The following is a 19,099-nucleotide window of genomic DNA, read 5'->3' as shown; positions in this document are numbered from 1 at the left end:
AACAGTTACTGCACAGATCAGATTGGATGCTAAATGGGATACAGTGTTACTTTTAACTAAGTTATCCTAGCTGCTTCATTATTACATTTTTTAAACCACAGCGAAGAATTTCCTGTCAAACGAGTAAAGCTAATTAATACTGTTTTAATACACCTCCTGTCATCTATGCCGTCATGTTTCAATTGCAAGACTTCATTAATGACATTTCATGTGATGCTCTTGGCCATATTCTAAAGGGATGGAAGAATCTACTACAGTTAAGGGAGTGGTGGAATATATCACACACGTTTGTAGAATCATAGAAAAGCCTCTTCCATCCATCCTCTCTGTGTGCTGCATGTCCTGAGGATTTTCAGTAGGCAGAGATGATTATTGGTGATCTGTGTATTTGCACTGACCAGACTAAACACCTACAATGAATTAATCAAACACTGAGTAACTGTATCTGAAGAGACTGCTGAAGCTACTCTAATCCTAACAATTGAAGAAAGTGCTGCAAAGAGCATTTAAAATATTTAACTCGTAACCTCCACTTTTCCTTTTGCATACAAAAAAAAGAACTTTGAATCTTCAAAAGATAACTTTAATTATATGAGTAGTACAGTCTCATTCAAGGAAAGCTTATGTAGTTTACTAGTATACTTTGAACGATAGAATGGCTTGGGTTCAGACGAACCTTAAAGACCATCTAGTTTTAAGTCCCCTGCCACAGGGGCAGGGTTGCCAAACACTAAGCTAGAGTCTTCTAAATTGACCATAACACTGTTGTAATATATATCAGTCTTTATCTGGTGATGGCTAAGATATACTCCACACTGCTTAGAAACTTATTAATAAGTCATACAATACTACAATTATCTGACACAAAATTTACATCTTCCATAACTCCATCTGTGTCTTATTCATCACTTACCATAGAGTTATACAGCATAATCTTTTTAGATGCATTACATGGCCCACAGTCTATTATGATTTTACTATCAAAAACTTGAACTTTGCTTCATTTTTAGAATAAATTGGTATAATTGTAGAATTGGAGTAATCATAAAATACACTAACATCATACCTAAGTAATCCAAAGAGAAGTCCACAGGACTCAACTAATGCAGTTTCAGTAACCCACTGAAAGCCAAACATTTCTATTGCATCTTCTTCGTAGTCATTTGGAGAAGGATCCAGTCTCAGCAAAACCCTGTAAAACAGATCCAGTGTTCCTCAGTAATAAAGTAAATAAATCTACAGCACTGATTTTTATAAATGTAACGGCAATACCTATACTACAGATAGGAAGGTAGCAGCGCTCTCAAGAGACTGTTATACCTTTTATAGCAATATAGCATATCAAATATGACAAGTTCTACCTTCAAAACTGTAAAAACATGGTCTAGCCACAGGGCACAATACATTTTAGAAATAAAGGAAAATTAACACCTTACAGAGGGTCCAACCTGAGGCATAACATACAAACTGTCCTTAACAAAAGAGGCCAGTACGTTAGATAACACACAGCATTGTAAGCTTATGCTTGGAATCTGTCTCAGGACTAATAACCAGCTACAGGGTATACATTTTTCCTGAAATATATTCTCAATAGACCAATTGCGTAAATATAAAAATATTTCACTAGTGCACTTCCACATTGCTTAAAAAATACAGCAAATCGTATTATAAAACCAACAAAGATTTTAAAAGCTATTTCAGAATTTTCCCTTGAACTTTCATAAAATAATTCAGCTGAACAGACTAAGGTTTAAGAAATATGTCTATTTTAAAAACTTTCTTTGTATTCTGGGTCAACACTTGCTTCTCATTACATTATAACCAAATTTATTTCGTGCTTGAACTATGCACTATTCCCAGTACAGTTCCCGATCAGAGACAAATAGAGCATCTGTTGAATAATCGACTCAGTCTCCCACAACATCTGTAGCTCACTTGGTAACTGCCTAAACATTGTTCTGTTCTGAAGCCTGTAGCAATTAAATCCAGTTAGTCCTGATCTAGGTAATGAAGACAGAGGAGTCTCTCACATGCAAGCTTTTTCAGTAGTTCACAATCCAAGTAGATAAGGTGAATAAAGGACAGAACTGAATTATCATGACCATAGTGACTTGGTAAACCTATACAAGCCCCTGAGTGAGTTTTCAGATAAGAATGTTTCCGGCATGGAATGCATTCTTTGTCACTGTGGAATCTACTACTGATACATTCACAAAGGCACAGGTTCTCACACTCCTGTACTTGACATCAGCCTGAATGAGCGTACTCCGATCCAATAAAAATAAGAGTAACAAGGTAGGGATTGGGGGAGACAGGGGTTTTAACACTGTTTAAGGACTTACAGAAAAGCTTATGGAAGTAAAGGTTAAAAAAAATTAAAACATTAAAAGTAAAACACAAAAGCAAGTGGGTTCAAAAGTATAAAGAAAGTAGGAAAGAAAAATTATGTATTTGCAAGACAAAAGCAAAACAAATCCTGGAGGATCAGCAAATAACTCAGAAAGCTAAAGATGGATCACAAACAGAGAGAAGGTATTAACTAAAGCAACATTTTAGAATATCACATTAAAAAAAACATATTATGCATATGACTTCTGAACCTTAAACCCAGAAAGAACACAAAGGTAGAGCACAGAGAAAGATGGAATTAAAGCTATAGAAGACCCTATCAGAGACTTTGGAAAGCTGGGCAAAGCAGATTTGCTTCCATCACATGGAAAACAAAAGGGACAGTATCCAGAAGAGCATAAAATTGGAAAAAGCAATGCTGCAGTCTCCCCCCAAATTTAAGGAGTCTCAGGCGTTGTTATCCAGACCAGTTTTGAAGTGCCTTGCCTTCAAGAGTTTTAACAAGTCTGTGTCAGGTCCTTTACTATATCTTAAAATAAGTTCACAGAGCTATAAGCTGGACCCAGAACTCTGATCAAAAGAGAATATCAGCAAAATTGTCCTCCCTTGTCTGGTAGACCACAAAGCTGATCTCAGGATCATAAAAGCTCAAGAATAAACTCATTTGGAAATGCAAATATTTAGTATTTAGAGGTACAAAACAATAGTGGAAGAACATCTTATATTTGAAACTCTAAAAAAAAAAAAAACAACAAAAAAACCAAAACAACCATACCTCTTAAGAGACCCACTTGCTAAGTAAGACTCTGCAGAGAAGTTTCTCCCTCCATTTTGGTTGTCAAAAATACAGGAAAAACAACAAGGCTTTGACTTCTCATACTCCACCTCCATTGCCATCTGCAGGCTGTCACTGAGAAGTGGGGGCGTGAAGGAATCCATAAAGTCATCGTCCATTGTTCCCATCTAATACAGAAAATAAACAGATAATCAATAATTAAAATTAAAAACCTCAGCATTTCTTCAAACAATTTTCTTACTGTTACAGCTCATCATAATCCACCAGCTCAAGTGAGGACAATATAAGCCTAACTGTACCAGCCAAGTTGAGAGACATCACCAAAAAGGCAATCTTGGTCCCATTCCCTGCCAAATAATTCTGCTGTTTTGAGCAACTTCATCTTCCACAGTCACAACAGGTTCAGCAAGTTATATAATTGAAAAGCTAATCCTACAAAAAAGTACATTCATTTTCTTCTGTTTCAGCTCTTTCAATTATTACAGGGTCATATGATCATTTGAGTTGGAATGGACCTTTAAAGGTCATCTAGGCCAACACTCCTGCAATGAACAGGGGCATCTCTGCAGCTCGATCAAGTTGCTCATAACCTCTCCAGCCTGACCTTCAATGTCTCCAAGGACAATGCATCCAGCACCTCTGTGTGCAACCTATTCCAGTGCTTCACCACCTTTACTGTGAAAAACATTTTTCTTATATCCAATCTAAATTGACTTGTCATGAAATTGCATTAACACAAGTGTAAAAGAAGCAGCAGAAATTAATTACAAATTGTTCCGTGACCAGAGTAACTCCACTATGAAAACACCTGCCCACGGCAGAGAGGTGCGTGGAACTACACAATCTATAAGGGCTCTTCCAACACAAGCCATTCAATGAAAATACATCCTGCATTACAAGCTCCTAGTTGGCCATGACTTTAAGGCAACACTACAGCTCAAGTTCTTTCTGAGAAGCAGTAAATATTCCTCAGGTGATAATTACAGAACCCTGATATCTTAAAACTTAGAAAATGACTGTAGGCTTGATTCTGATATAGCCGAATTTAAGTTCCCATAAAAGTTCTGACTTCTCCTTTTGCTTTTGTTTCTTTTTTGGATTCCTGAGAAGGAAGATCACATCCAAAAGAAGTTCACTGCATACTTAACCCTCATGAATTAATGTTTGATATGAGACACTGAAAGAGTAAAACTTGGCAACAGGTGCCACTGAGATCTATAACAGTAAGCAGACAATATAATTAAAAGTGTTAATGATTGAAAACTACGTCTTCAGCTTCCTTTCTGGCAAGCTTTGGTACTATTCACTAACAGGACACCTTCAGCATCTCGGTTAAACGCAGGACGGCACATACAGGTGTGACAGCACAACCCGCACAGCAGAAGCAGGCAGGTAAAGGGGACCGTCTGCATCAGCTTCATTAAACAAGGCACAGCAACGCTCACTGTTGCTTTAACTCTAACGAAAGCCTGCTCAATTCAAGGTACCCAAGCTGCCCCACGTCCTGCGTTCAGCCTTCTCCCCTCCCGCCGCGCCTGCCAACAGGCCTCCCCGCCAAAGCCCAGGACAAGAGCGGTCCGGGGCAGGACGAGGTTCCGGCTGCGCCAGTCGCGGAGGAACAGGCCGAGAAGATCCTGGCCTGGCCGCGCCTCACCGCCCGGTACCTGCGGGCCCCTGAAATCCGCTGCCGCCTCCGCCGCTCCTCTTCCGCTCCGGAGCACTTTTCCGTGCGTCCCGCGCGCCGCCGCCAGCCCAGCACTGCGCAGGCGCCGCGCCGCCGATTGGCCGCCGGCCGCTCCTCCCCCTGCTCTTTTTCTCCCTCCTCCCGGCCCGCTGTCCGGCTCTTCTCTGCCCCGGGAGGTACCGCCCGCCTTCTCCCGCCCGCCTCCTGTCCCGCCCTGGGGCGAAGCACTGCCCGCGAGGCGGCTCCTGGCGGCCGGGGGCCGGCCTTGTTCCTGCTGGCTGCGCGTTGGTGCCGCTGTTTGCGTGTGCGTACTGTCCTCAGCGTGGCTCTGCGGCCCTGCCGTGCCCCTCTCAGTCTGGACTCCTTCCTCCTGGCTGCCCCCGGTTCTGTCCGTTGTTCCAGTGTCCCTTTTCTCCTCTTGCTCATGCTGTGGCCACGCTTCCTCTCTGTTTCTCGTTGACTCCTGAGCCCGTTTTAGTGCTTCTTGCTCACCTGCTTTGTTGGGGTTTCCTGGCAGCCTCCTGCCCCAGCCCTGCTCCTGGTGGTTGCTCTCCCACAGTTCCCATTGGTGACCTCAAGTCTACTTTCACTGCTTTGCTAGGCGTACCCAGCCTGGGTAGCCACTGCCAATTAATTCTGGCCGTGCCTCATCTTCTAGTAAACCTCTAAAACATGCTGCCGCTCCCAAATCTTCCTGTTTTTCTTCCTTACTGTCTGCTTTCTTTTCTGGTTTCCTTGATTCTAGCCTATCCCGTGCCAGAACCTCATTTTCCTCTCTGCCACTTCACCCTTCCCAGCAGCCCCAGGCCAGAAGTCCTAGTCGTTCCTCATGCCTCTGTCCTTTCTTCCCACTTTGGTCAGGTGCTGCTCGCAGCTCTGGGCACGCTGTTCTCACTGAGCACGGGATTTAGTCTGTAGTATATCAGAAATCCAAGCAGGGCATTGGCTGGTCTCAATGCCTCAGAAGTCTTCATTGGCTGTGACAGTCACCACAGCACGGGGGCTATTGAGAAAGTCCTAAAGCCTGTGCCTAGCATAAACTTATTGTAAAATATGTATCATGGACTTGGTGACCTCTGGGTCTTCTTTTCAATAATGATTGGATTACTTTGGTTTGTCTTGATTTCATTTCATTTGAAACTGTCCTTCCAGTTTTGCTTTTGTGTGCACGGGTATAAATTTTAAGCAGTGAATGGAACTTTTGTTCCTAACCAGAAAGTTGCTATAAAAAGTTTTGCTGTGAGTGCTGCAGCTTGCTGTGGAAACTCCTGCCATTAAAAATGCTTCATTTGCTCTTGTGTGTGTAAGAATCCCTCATTTCCTCCTCTAAATTCCTGTCTAATTAAAAAAACAGTACATCATAGTTAAATAAAACTGTACCCAGGATAACCCTGATTTCCATATGCAGATTTATCTGTGCTGACAGCCCCCTCTCCCTCTCAGCATTTCCTCTCTCTCCTCTCTCTGCCTCATTCTCCCTCTTTCTCTCCCTCTCTCTCTCTCTGTCTTTTTTGTCTCTCTTTATGTCTATTGCATTGTCCCTGAATAATTTTCAGGCTCTTTTTTTTCTTCTTTCTCATACACACATACTAAAATAGCTAGACAAAGATGCAAGGTGTTTGCTGCAGTCCATGTCTCTAGGAAAAAAAAAAAAGCTCATGATTACAATGCCACTTTTTTTTTTTTCCACCTATGTTCAGTGATTAAACTTCCCCAGGATGAGGAAGAAATAAGAGGTGGAATTGAAATAGGGATGAGGAAAATATCATTGAATCAGCTGCAGCCAGTGGTGTCTGCTGCCAGATGTGTGAAGGTTCCTGGGGTCCTGGAGACTAAAAGGCTGCATAAAAATATTTGGAGACAAAAGCTGCATCCTCAGTGATCATTTTCTTTATTTAACATGGCAGCAGGCACCGTGTGAGGGGAAATCAACATGCTGGATGTTAAACTGGACTTTCCTCCTTTCTAGGATGAAAGGATGCGATCTATCCCGTGCAGAGAGGGAAATGAGGTAAGAGAGCTGGTCCAGCTCTTGCTTTTTCATAGCATGTTTTAAGCATTTTTTTTAAACAATTTATGGATGGGTGTTCATATATTTGTGTATTTGGTTTCTAGTCTGTAAGTGGTGTATTTTTTTTTTCTATCTTTGCATCAACCCAGAGAAAGTTAATTCACAATGTATATTCAGAGCTCATTCAGGGGGCTCATTGTATGGGGTTATTTTTAATACGTTTTTGTTTCCAAAGAAGACCTCATCAGTGACATCACGGTTGACTGCTGATATTTGCAAAGTCTTTAAAAAAAGGCAGTAACTTTGCAATATGAAATTGTGCTTAAAGATTTGTGTGCTCTATTTTTCAGTTGCATTCTAAATATTGGAAGTCTTATTAAAGCGATAGTGAGATTTTTTTGTTATTATTTCTAGCACAGAAGCGATGAATGCTGCATAATTAAGTACAGTATTTAATTTGGCTGTTGTGAAGCAAAAGAATAAGGTAATAATTTTTATTGTACTAATCAGACTCAAGATGTTCTCTGTGTTAATTGGGTTAAAAAAATTGCAGTACTTATTAGAAATTCTAATTTCACAATGCAGCACTGACAATAAGCTCAGCCAGTGAATTATTCACATCTTTAATTTGCTCTCTTAATGACAGTGTTCTGTAATCAGAGTGCAGAGACTGCTTCCTATGCATTATGTATGATGTTCAGGACTTAAATGCAGGACATTATGAAGCCTCTCAGTGGCTCAGTAATTAGTTTTCCACAAGACAGGGCTTAGATATTCACAGATAAAAGTCTACAGTTGAGATAATGTTAAGGTGGTGACTCATGCTAATAAAAGCAGGGAAGTTCAAATTTAACTACTCTCCATTCTCACTTACTGTGCAGGGGGAGGGGAAGAAAGTCTCCAAAACCAACCCGTCGCGGTGAGTACACTACAGGCAGCCCAAGGGGCAAACGGCTGCTTCATTTAACTCTGTCTTTTTGGCAGCTTCTATCGGGAGGTTGGAGGGGGAGTGCTTTGTGCATCTTTTTAAAGGTTGTGAAAAGGGCAGTCATGTACCCACCAACAGAGAGTGATTGCCTATAGCTGAGATCCCATGTATTTTAAAGATACTGGTTTTATCTGAAGCGCAGATGTTTGTAACTTCTATCAGATGACAATGTTTTGAATGAGCTACTTTGTTAAGTGAAGAAACTTTGTGAACACCTGATGCTTGCTGTTTTGCTGCTGTACCATTTTCAGTTAGCATGGTCTACATTGTGTATTCCGTTTTACAAAGCATGTTTATCTGACAGTTCAGTTCTTACCATCCAAAACATGCTGTATAATACAAGTTGTTTGTTTGTTGTTGTTTTTTTCTCGTATCTTTTACCTCGTATCTTTTATCTGGTGTTATGTCGGATAATTTAAATGCAAGGAGTTTGCTGAAGTGAATTTGGAGTGTTTAGTGGCTTGTCATGCTGGCAGCTGTACGTTTGTCCTGAGTTCTTGCATTTGAACAAGCATTAATTGTTACTGGAAACAGAATAAATGAACTAGAGAAGCTCATTCAATTATTTTGTGTTAGCTCTACAAAAGCTACTCTGAATTAAACATATTCTCATGCAATATTTACAGGATCGTCACTCCAATTATTAACGATGATCTACCATTAAATGCCTTAGACTTAAAAAAAAAAAAAAAAAAAACCAAAGTCAGCAACAAGAAAACACCAAAAGTAACACAAAAGATAGTAAAGTACAGATAAAGGATTGAGAATCTTGGGTATATTTTGAATTCTGAAGGTAAACAATATGAAGCTAATTCCTGTTGAACTTTTCCATCAAAGACTACATCTGCTGTTGCTACTGTTGTCTGATTTAAAGGCCTTGGAACCAGATAGTAAGTCACTGCTCTTTGCAAGCAAAGTCCTATAATACTGTGACCAGATTAGACATTATGTTTATATATAGTCCAATCCTGAAAGTAATTATTATTAAACTGTTAAATAAGGAAGCTGCAGACAAAATCAGTGTAGCTAGATGATACATAACTAGATGTTTGAATCAGAAACCAAGTGATCATCTGCATGAAGAAATTGACTTGAGACTCTCATTCCAAGACAGTATCCCACATCAAATTGTACTGATGTATGGTATTGGTATCATACAGCTGAAAAGGACTCCAAGAAGGTGTCATTCTCACTCTCTCATTCTTCCTTCAAAGCCAAGATGAATGAAGTTTGTTTTAATGGATGCTTGCTGACGCTTCTTAAAGATTTGTTGTGATTACTTATTGAAATAATCTATTCCAGTGTTTCACTAGCTTTGCCATTGAAATGTTTTTCCTGATGTCTGATATGAAGCCTGGCTTGCTGAAAGTTACTTTAGCCTGGTATTTTTTTGCACTGAGGTTACAGGGAACTTATTTTGCTTCTGATAGCAAACTTAAATATTGGAGTTCCTTAATCATATTCTAATTGTTTTCTTATCTCAAACAATCCCAACTTGTTCTTTTCTTATTTAGAAAATCTTAGGTTGTTTTTTTTTTCTTGGATTTTGGATCATTAATTCTTGTTGCTTTCATCTGAACTCTTCCTATTTCTTCTTTCTTTAAATGCACTGCTCCAGACTCAGGCATGGTGTTCCAACTGTCATATGAATAAATTCTATATTTTCATTTAAATAAAGGTAATTTTCTCACTTTCATTTTTAAGGGAGGCTTAACAGTAAGACTTTGATCTTACAAGTGTAATGATGTCTGTTAATCCAAGCAACAGTCTAGAACAATATGAAGAGATGCAATATGTGTTTGAATGAGGTTTTAGTTCAAAAGTTTATGCTCCAGAAGTATCCTGTATGGATATATTATCTGTTAACCTTAGCTGTCATGATGAGTACCTGGTTTTCACTTGATCATGTCCAGATGTGAGCCATCATACTTAAAAGCGTATCTGAAGGGTTAAATCCTCCATGGATTGTTTCAAGGTCAAGAAGCACTGTCAGAGTGACAAAACATTAGTGTGTTCCCCTGCTCTAAAGCATCTTGGTGGCCACAAGAAGTTAAAAACGTAACTTTTCTGTATATTTGTCTTGGAATTCCCGTTTTGGCATTGGACAATCCCAGTTTGAGGCAATAAAAGGATCAGGAGAGAAAGGTATTGATGGGAGTGGCAAGATCATCAGTGGCAACTGGAAATTAAGGTCCAGGTTTAACTGTGCAGTAAAGATGAACAGTATGTTCTAGATTAAAAAAAAAAAGAAGAAGAAGATTTAGAAAGTTAGCCCGTTCTAACTAGCCTAGCAAATTCATTCTACATCTGTACTATGGTATACTCAGTTATGGTAAAGTGAAGATCAATTCATTTTTAGTATATGCTTGAGTTGCTGCGAAATGGGAGAGCAACACTTCCAAAGCAACAGTGGGAGAGTAATGTTGGAAGAATTAAAGATGACTTGTGATGTTTACAGGGGATCAGTTTTAATGCAATCTGATCATGAAGACATAGTGGCTACCAAAGAAAAGGACCTTTATGTGATTACACAGTTATCTAATTCATATGTCCTCTTACTTCCAACATTTAGGAATATTGCATGCTTTTTTGGAGATGCATATTTGTTTACCTATTCTAATTCTAAAAAGAGGAGAAAACATTTTTAACTCTGTGTAATTTTAATCTAAAAAAGAGTTAGGAAAATCAGCCCATTACACATAGGTTGATCCAAAAATAATGCCTCCTATTTATTTCCGTGGAAATAATAACAGCTATAAAGAGTACAATAATGCTATTCGATAGAGAAAATTGCCAGCTACAAAACATCGTTTTTCAACATTGTCACCACCATTAGCTATGAATTTTCACCAGTGATGAACAAGAGCCTGCATGCCATGCTTATAAAAATCCACACCAGTGGAGGTTACTCACTGTTTCACAGCTGCTGTGATGGCATAATTGCTAGGAAGAATGTTGCCCACACAGTCCTTTTTTCATAAGCTCAAACAGATGGAAGTCCAAAGGTGCCATATCTGGACTATACTGAGGATGTGGTAGGACAGTCCAGCCAAGATTGACAGTGTGCTCCAGTCTTCAAACTGATAAGGAGTCTAGCCTTTTTATTTTGCAGGAGAAAGGTTGTCTTCTTCTCTGCCCTGGCTCTGGAAGCTTGAGCCTTCAAGTTAGTGAGCGTTGCAATCTAGCAGTCAGAGTGATTTGTTTGTCTGGATTCCAGGAAATCCAGAAGGATCACTGCTTTCCTATCCCAAAAGGCAGTGCACGTCTCTTTCTTGCAGAGGGCTATGTCTGGAACTTCCTCTTTGATGGGGAATTCACATGTCACTATTTCATGGACTACTGTTTTGACTCTGGCTTGTAATAGTGACACCACGTCACTGATAATAATGTGATCCAGCACACTATCTCCCTTCAGCCTCATACTGGTTCAGCCTGTGCATGCATTTGTAGGACCCACCTAATACAAACTTTGCGATAGTCCAACACTGCCACCATTGTTTCCAATGCATTGAAGCTAATATGGAGCTCTGTACACAGTTCTCTGGTCATAATCCAGATGATATGCTCATTGTATCATGACAGCTCTGCATGGCTGTGTGGAGCATAGCTTGTCATTCATATCACAGTCACTGCTGCTGAAGTGCACTACCCACCTCCTCACTGTGCTCACATCCACTGTTTGGTTTCCATAAATGCTGAGTAAGCATTGCTGATTGTCAATGGGAGCAATTTTTTCAGCATGGAGGAATTTAATGACATCTTTGCTTCATATGCACTTCTGTGTAGGACATTGTATCAGGTTGCCCCTCTGCTGCCATCTGTCACATGGCAACAAAACATAATGGAATATTGGTGGGAAGGTACAACCTCTATTGCCATACCACCACCATTTGCTTCTGATGTCATGGGACATCATCATACAATAGGATACATTACTTTTGTAGCAACCCTGATATATTTAAAGTGCTATTTTATGTTATTATTTATATTGCATCAAGCTCAAGTACCGTAAAACATTAGGTTCTGAAGTTGTATGATGACTTAAGTATTTCCAAATGTCTTCTGTTAATCTAGCCTAATAATGCATTCCTTTCAGATGCAAAATTTCCATGAAAAACAGTGGGAGTGATACATTGTAGAAGGAATAACTGTTACATACGCCAGGGTGTCTTACTTTTGAGTCACTGTTTTAGCCTGATTGACAAATGAGGCTAACCAAGAGAAACAAAACTCAGAGTAGATAGAGAGTTATTGAGAATACTTTTAATTCCAAATTTATTTGTTTCCCTAGTATAAGAGGATGAAATGACAGTAATCAGAATTTCTGATAGTAATCTCAAATGCATGTATGTTTACCAATATTTTCCAGGAAATGTTTCACAACAAGATCATATTGTTTCTATTCAGTAAAATTCCATATAATTGACTCAATTTTAAGGATGCCAACCTAGATATAAGCCCATGTATAGATTTTGTAAAGTACAATAATGATAAATATTCATACTGTAAACTCAGTTTGGGCTTTTTTTGTGTGCGTGAAGTTGAACTAGAAATAGCATAATGTACTGTATGTGTTCAAATACTCAATATTCTGTAAAATGTAAATCCATAAAATGTTACTGTCCTTATCTACATTCATAGTAGGCTAGAAGAAAATAGTAGTAAGGATGCTTAATACTGCGCAAAGCATCTTGCTACTTCAAACCAGCTTCTGTTCTGTTTTGTCATCTGTACATTCCTTCTGTACTCTCAGCGTTCTCTGCAACCTGCTCTCATGCTAGGAATTATTTCATATTCATAATTTAAAAGATTGGTTCAACTTCCATTGCTCGCTTAATAACTTTTCAGCCATTCTTTTTAATCTTTTCCCCATGCTTTGTTTGATGCTCAGGAGGCCTTTACTATGCCCAAAGCATCCCTCCTTACAATTCTCTTTTGTTATGTTGCTACATGAGTTGACAACAGTTAGGCTGGCTTGAAATCTCTCCTTATCACACTATCTTTTTTTTTGTTGTTATTTTCTCATAGTATCCTATTTCTTGTATCTCTGTGTTTAGATTATAAGGTCCCTAGTGAAAATACTGTTTTTATTCCTGTGCTTGTAGAAAGCCCAAACAGAGGGATCTTAGGTTCTATCTCAGAACAATAAATAAGAGTAGCGGTAGTAATACAAATAATGCACACTGCATAGTTATTTTAACTGCTACTCTTTTAATTCCTACTAATGCAGAGATTTTCCAGCTCCTAAAAACTTTGCAATAGAATTTCATCTGGGCTCTGGAAATGTGATGGATTGGGCTGGTGGGAAGCTGGAAGAAAGAGGCTGAATAGGGGCAAAACGGAACTTGTCCTCAAAATATTTCTGTTCATTGGTCTCCATTTATTATCTTTCCTTCTCCCTCATGATCAAAAATACACTAGGTCCAATAACATTTATGCTGAAAGTGTTTTGTCTCTTGGGCTCATAAATTGGTTCTGGAATGTGACTAACTCTGTAGGTATTGTTAAAGGGTTGTATCAGTCCAGATGTAGACCGAGTTTGTTTGTTTGTTTGTTTGCCAGAGGAATGGCTTTGGTTGAGAGTGGCTGTGGTGGAGCAAAAAATTTCTGTGAAAGAGAGGTCATATAGCAGGGTGGAGGTGCAGTGGTGCAAAGAAGAGTCGGGATATTGAAAGGCAATGCAACCTGCTGATGAGGTACTGAAATAGGGATCCATGAAGGGTTACTAGGCAAGGATAGATATAGAAATGTGACTGAAAAAAGTAAGTCTCAGAACCATGAGCTCTTGAATGTAAATGTGAGCAGGCTTTAGAATCAAAATCAAGCTGGCAGATGACAAAAGAGACTAGGCAACATCAACAAGGAGTGTGTTCGAAGAATATGGTGGAGAAGATGATGCACAGTCATGGAAGAAGTTAATGCTTTCTAGATGTGAAGAGATTCATACGTTTTAGAGGTTGGAGGATGGATTTCTCGTTATCTGCTGTATATTTGATGGTATTATCAAATGTAAATAGATAGTTTGGTAGATGGAAGGCACAGCTCTGCAGTCCAGATTGAAACACCAGGAACCTCTGGCTAAACCATATCGCAGACTACTTGGTTCAGATTTTTTAAAAACAGAATATGTTTTACCAGCACTGAGTGGATATGTAATTAAGAGTATTTAAATGAAAATAGTTAATCAGAAAAGAGTATAATTCTGTGGTGCCAGATCTCCAATTCATTCTGTCTGTATAATGTTGGGGAACAAGACTGGACTCTTGCTTTGCTAGTGTGCAAAGGTCGTTCTCATGACTTTTCCAGAAGCTGGAAATTTAGACAGCATATCAGTGATCTGTATGGGTATTCATGTGTATGTCACGTGAAGACACCAAATGTAAATCACATTGTCAAACAGGTGTCTAAAAAAGCAAAATATCTTTGTGAGAATTACAATAATCATTCAAGAACATGGGTCTCTGATAAACTGCATGTGTGGTTTCCCGTTGTATAATATTTTGTCCATTGTTGTCTCAGCTTTCAAATACTCCATTTTCATTTTCTCAGTTATTTTGTGATCTTTGCCTAATGCAACCTGCCTAAATGAAAATTTTGGATGACTATGAGGTACTTCACAAATTTTGAATAAACAAATCTGTTGAGTTTTTTCTCTGAATTTATTACTAATATTTTTGTAGTGGAAAGAAAAAATACCCTGCATATCTCAGTCCTTATTTAGCAACCTAAAAAACGGAGATGTTATTTTCAAAAAGGACACAAAGGTAATTGCTGAAATTTAGTTTCTCATTCTACGTAGCTTATCTGTCTGATTTCGGGAGCTCAGTTTCTCTTTATATCTCAGTTCCTCATATGGGTTATAGAAATGGAAGTCTTCCTGCATCTTGCAGAGAAGTTGAAGTTTTTTTGGACAGTATGAATTTGAATGCATGTTTTCTCTCTTAGTTTGTTATTAAGGCATACCAGTGATGTCTTACACTCATTTAATATGATTTAAAGACTCCAGAAGGCTTTTAGATACTCTAGGGAGTTAGCACAGGACTAGAGTAAATGTATAAAAACTGGTTGGCATCAACAAGTATGGAGATTAACATATGTTTCTAACTGTCAGTGAAATTAAGTTCTGTTGAGCATCTATATAGTGGGTCTCCTGAGAGGAGGTAGAGAAAGAACTGGTTTTTAAAATGGAACGGGAACAGTCTGTGGAAGGGGTCATTTAGTATGTGACCTGAGAATCATTTTTCACATTAAACATTTTTTGTAGCAGTATTGTATTTCTAGAATTGCAAGGGAAATGTACCAAATTACTCATTCTTAAAAGGAGTTCTCTGCTGAAGTTTCCATATTTGAATTCCTTAGTTTTATTTTGTCATTTCTTTGAAGTTGTCACTGCCTTTTTGATTTTTTTTCCACACCTTTACTATGATTTCCTGTTGCTCTGTTTTTTAGAACTTGTTAACAACACAGTCATATAGTGCCAAAACTTTGTTTCATCCATTTATATTTCATCAGCCTTGATATTTATTTCAGCATGTTGGATGAGATTCTCTGAACTGTGTGTCAAAGGACTAATGTTTATCAAATTATACTAAGAATATGTTTATCTCCTATTGTTTTTTTTTCCTTTTTTTTAGATAAAATTGAATAGTGAAGAAGCTAAGTTATTTTTATTGAAAGGGATTTCAAAATCTAATAGGAACCAGTAAAAATAAATGCTTTTAAAAATGTGTGAGGAAGTCAATATGGGTTGTCTGAAAATGATCCATTAGCCAGTACATTATTAAAATAACTATCTACAGATATCATTTTTTATCGGTTGAGCTCAAAGCGTTTGCCAAAGTAAATGAGTGTAACCTTCATTTTGCAGATGTCCAGACAACCTAATCTGTAAAACAGAGATGTAAAATGATGTAATCTTTGTTTTGACAGCAATCACTTAAATAAATTTGGCTGAAACAGTCATTCTGGCTGTTAGTAATAGCAAACTTGAGCATGACTGTACAAAAGAACAGTTCTGAAGTGTCTATCATGGATGAAAAAGGAGGAGTTTTCTTCCTGATATCTGGTAGCTAGCCTTCAAGGAGCTGGGTCCGTATGATAACTGAAAATAATGCTACTTTTATGATATTGTCTCTAGATATTCATACAAGGATGAGTATGCATTTCATTATCCTTTCTGCAGAGAAAAATTTTATGAGCTAGGAGGTCATGATGGTGTCTGATGACAAGATCTGAAAACTCCAGAGGCAAAATTCTTCCCAGGAATAGAGAACAGGAAGTTTGTCCATCTGCCAGTGGAGTAATTTTCCACTTCAGAAAGTGCCTTATGTTTCATTCTGTCTACAGTATGTTTAGTAAACAAACACACATAGAAGCTGCAAAGAATTAGAATTTTTTTAGAGATTCCTCAGGTTTCATTATGAGAGTTGTGTACTGTAATTTACCTGGCACACTTATATGACTTAGAAGCACGTTAAACTGTCCTTATTGTCAGTCTGACATGAGAAGTTTAAGTTTGGAACAATGGAAATAGAAACTAGAGGGGTTAAACTGACAGCTGTCTCACTTTGAGATTAATCTACGGAAATGAAAATACATTATCATGAAAATTGTACTGGAAAATATGTCTCACATTAACTAGTGGGCATAAGTGATGAATTCTATATAATTGCATGTTGTATATTCTTACCAAAATACAGAAACCGCTATTTCTGAAAAATGAAAATGGTACAATAGTATTATGTAACAGATTAGATCTGATAATTTCAAGTAAGTTGATAAAGGCTGTAAGATATTTTAATTTATCTCCTGCTTACACCAATGTGGTTGTCAGTAAGTGGCTATGTTTTGTAGACTAAGTAGTAAAAAATAATCTCTCTCAGTTCAGAGTGCAAATATGAGCTGATTTTTCCATGATGATACGTCAGCCCCATTTTAGAGAAAGGACTGAGGAAATGGTCCTCTCTTATCTCTATTCCTTTCAGTGAAAAAAACACGTTTTGAATTACACTGAATTAATGGCATCTCCATTTCACCAAAGGACTACCTCTAGGTAGCCCATGCAACTTCAAGCACACAGAGCTCACCTCTAATAGGAGGTTGTGTTGTCCCTTGTCCTGGTACATGAACAAATATGGTTTTCAGCAAAATGCAAACAAACCTTAAGATCTGATCATTTAAATACTTGGCAAAAGTTAGTAGTTTCGTTCCAGTGTGCAGGACAGCTGTACATTGGAATAGATGTTTGGATATTCAGATGTTAGAGAATAGATTCCTTGTACACTAACAGAAGAAAAAGAGCTCTTTTTTTTGTTCAGCGTAATCGAAACTGGCAGTTTTGTTGGTTGAAATGATGAAAACTGTCTAGACTTCATCTGGAGGAGAGTTTTTGATGTTTTTTTTTAATTTTATTTTAATAGGAAACATGATGGAATAGAATGGCTAGCAGTACTTAAAATGAAAATCCAACACATTCTTTTCAAATAGGTTTACTTTAAAGATTTTTTAGAATATCAGCTCTTTTTTTTTCTTTTTTTTTTTTACATTTTCTAGTTCTCAATATACAGTTTGAGATATTTCAAAGTAATGTAGCTTTACAAACCTTTACTCTCTGGAAGTTGTTTCTTATGTTTAAAATTTTAGAATTCACGTTTATTATTACTTTTGAATATTTTGATCTTGATTTTTAGTATTTAAGTCACAATTTATATAAGAAGCGAAGGAACATTTTAAAAGTAAATATTGCCTGTCATCTTTGCTCGTTGAATCTCTTGTAAATTAGCACTGTGATATAACCTTTTTGAAATCAGTTCCATGTCTTGATACTTCTTAAAGCAAGCTATTAATAGCGCTGAAATCAGCTAGATATACCAAATAATCATAGCCACAAAAGCCATCTATCCATTATAAGTAAACAGTATGATAAGATTTCTTCCGACCCTAAAATTAGTGTTAATCAAGCTGATTATGTCATATTTGAAGTTCAGTGACACTATCTAAGGTGTCAAACATAATATCACGGAATTAGCATATTGTTATGTCCAAACTAATATATTGTACATGTTAACACACTGGTTAAATTGGACACAACTGTGCACTGACCAAATACGGCTTACTACTTCTGGTTCAAGAGCTACTTTGATGCAATCAAACGTGGGGTATATCTTCTGAGTAGTCTGCTGGAAATACAAACTGCACTCTCTTATTGTATTGTTTTTGAGTAGTAGACTTTGGAAAATCAATGTTCGAAATATTAATGCTTATCAAGCTACTAAATAGTTGAAAAGACAATGTAGTTTCCTAATACATTAGTTTTAGCAGTGTTTAGGAGCTTTTTATTCCAGCTCAAATGTAAAGATCATTAGTAAAGTTAAGTAAACTGTCAGGCAAGACTTAGTATCATGTAAGACTGTGGTAGGAGATTCTTCTATCTAAATTCTGCTTTGTTAAGTGGCACTGATTACAGAAAAAGTATGAACAATCTTAATAGCATTGTTCTCCAACTGCTTTTATGTACAGGATTATGCAATGCTTCTAGAGAGCTTCAGTAAAAGTAGATAGTAATATGTCTAAAACATACCTTACTTATTAAATATCCTGTATTGTGAAGTCTCTCTCTCTCTTTTTTTTTTTTTCCCAAAAAGTAATTTAGTGGGAAATAAGTCAAAAACTTTCTGGCCTCTTTTCTAAAATCTGAGTTTGGACTTGTATGTGTTGTATTAAGGTCTTACCAAGGCTTTGCTCATGAACATGTTTTGGTACATCTCCTCATCTGGTCCTCACTTCAGATAGTACAGAGGGGTCAGTCGTGTAATGAGAAGTGTAGGCTACTTCCTTTCTGGACCCTATATGAATAATCAGTGGCATAAATTTCTGACAAATATTATGAAGACATAAGAGAGTTTGTCTCTTATAAAAGATAAGAGAGAAGAAAGGAGAGGGGGACTGATTGCACTGCAGAGGGAGGATGGAATGGAAGGAGTCGTGTACTGATCTGTTTAAGAGATTTTTGGTTTAAGAAACAGCTCTGTAAAACTAAATGCACCACAGTATCCTGTGGGTTTGTACTTGTGAATTTATGTTTTAATTGAGTAATACTCAGACTGCATGATAAACTCATCCTTTACTAGACAAGAGAGAAACAATTTGAAAGAGAGGTTCTGCTAAGTAAAGGTTGTGCTCACTTCATTATTCAGCGGACACCCTACCCAGCTGCCTGTTTTCAAAAAGTCTTTAAGGATGCCATTTCTTAGATACCTTTCCCTGTGCACT

General features: G+C 37.8%; 1 protein-coding gene across 1 annotated transcript in view; it reads right to left on the bottom strand.

The window, feature by feature from the left end:
• MMS22L (MMS22 like, DNA repair protein) overlaps positions 1-4,787 on the bottom strand; it is an 87,415-nt gene extending 82,628 nt beyond the window's left edge. The window contains exons 1-3 of the mRNA XM_021392043.1: positions 4,633-4,787; positions 3,125-3,312; positions 1,067-1,192 (exon numbers count right to left, since the gene is read on the bottom strand). Coding sequence (XP_021247718.1) covers positions 1,067-1,192; positions 3,125-3,312 — 314 coding nt within the window. The 5' untranslated portion in view covers positions 4,633-4,787. The remainder of the gene's footprint in view (positions 1-1,066; positions 1,193-3,124; positions 3,313-4,632) is intronic.

The sequence above is a fragment of the Numida meleagris genome, chromosome 3 (assembly GCF_002078875.1).
Source record: "Numida meleagris isolate 19003 breed g44 Domestic line chromosome 3, NumMel1.0, whole genome shotgun sequence".
Lineage (NCBI taxonomy): Eukaryota > Metazoa > Chordata > Aves > Galliformes > Numididae > Numida > Numida meleagris.
This window is presented reverse-complemented; position numbering and strand designations above follow the sequence as displayed.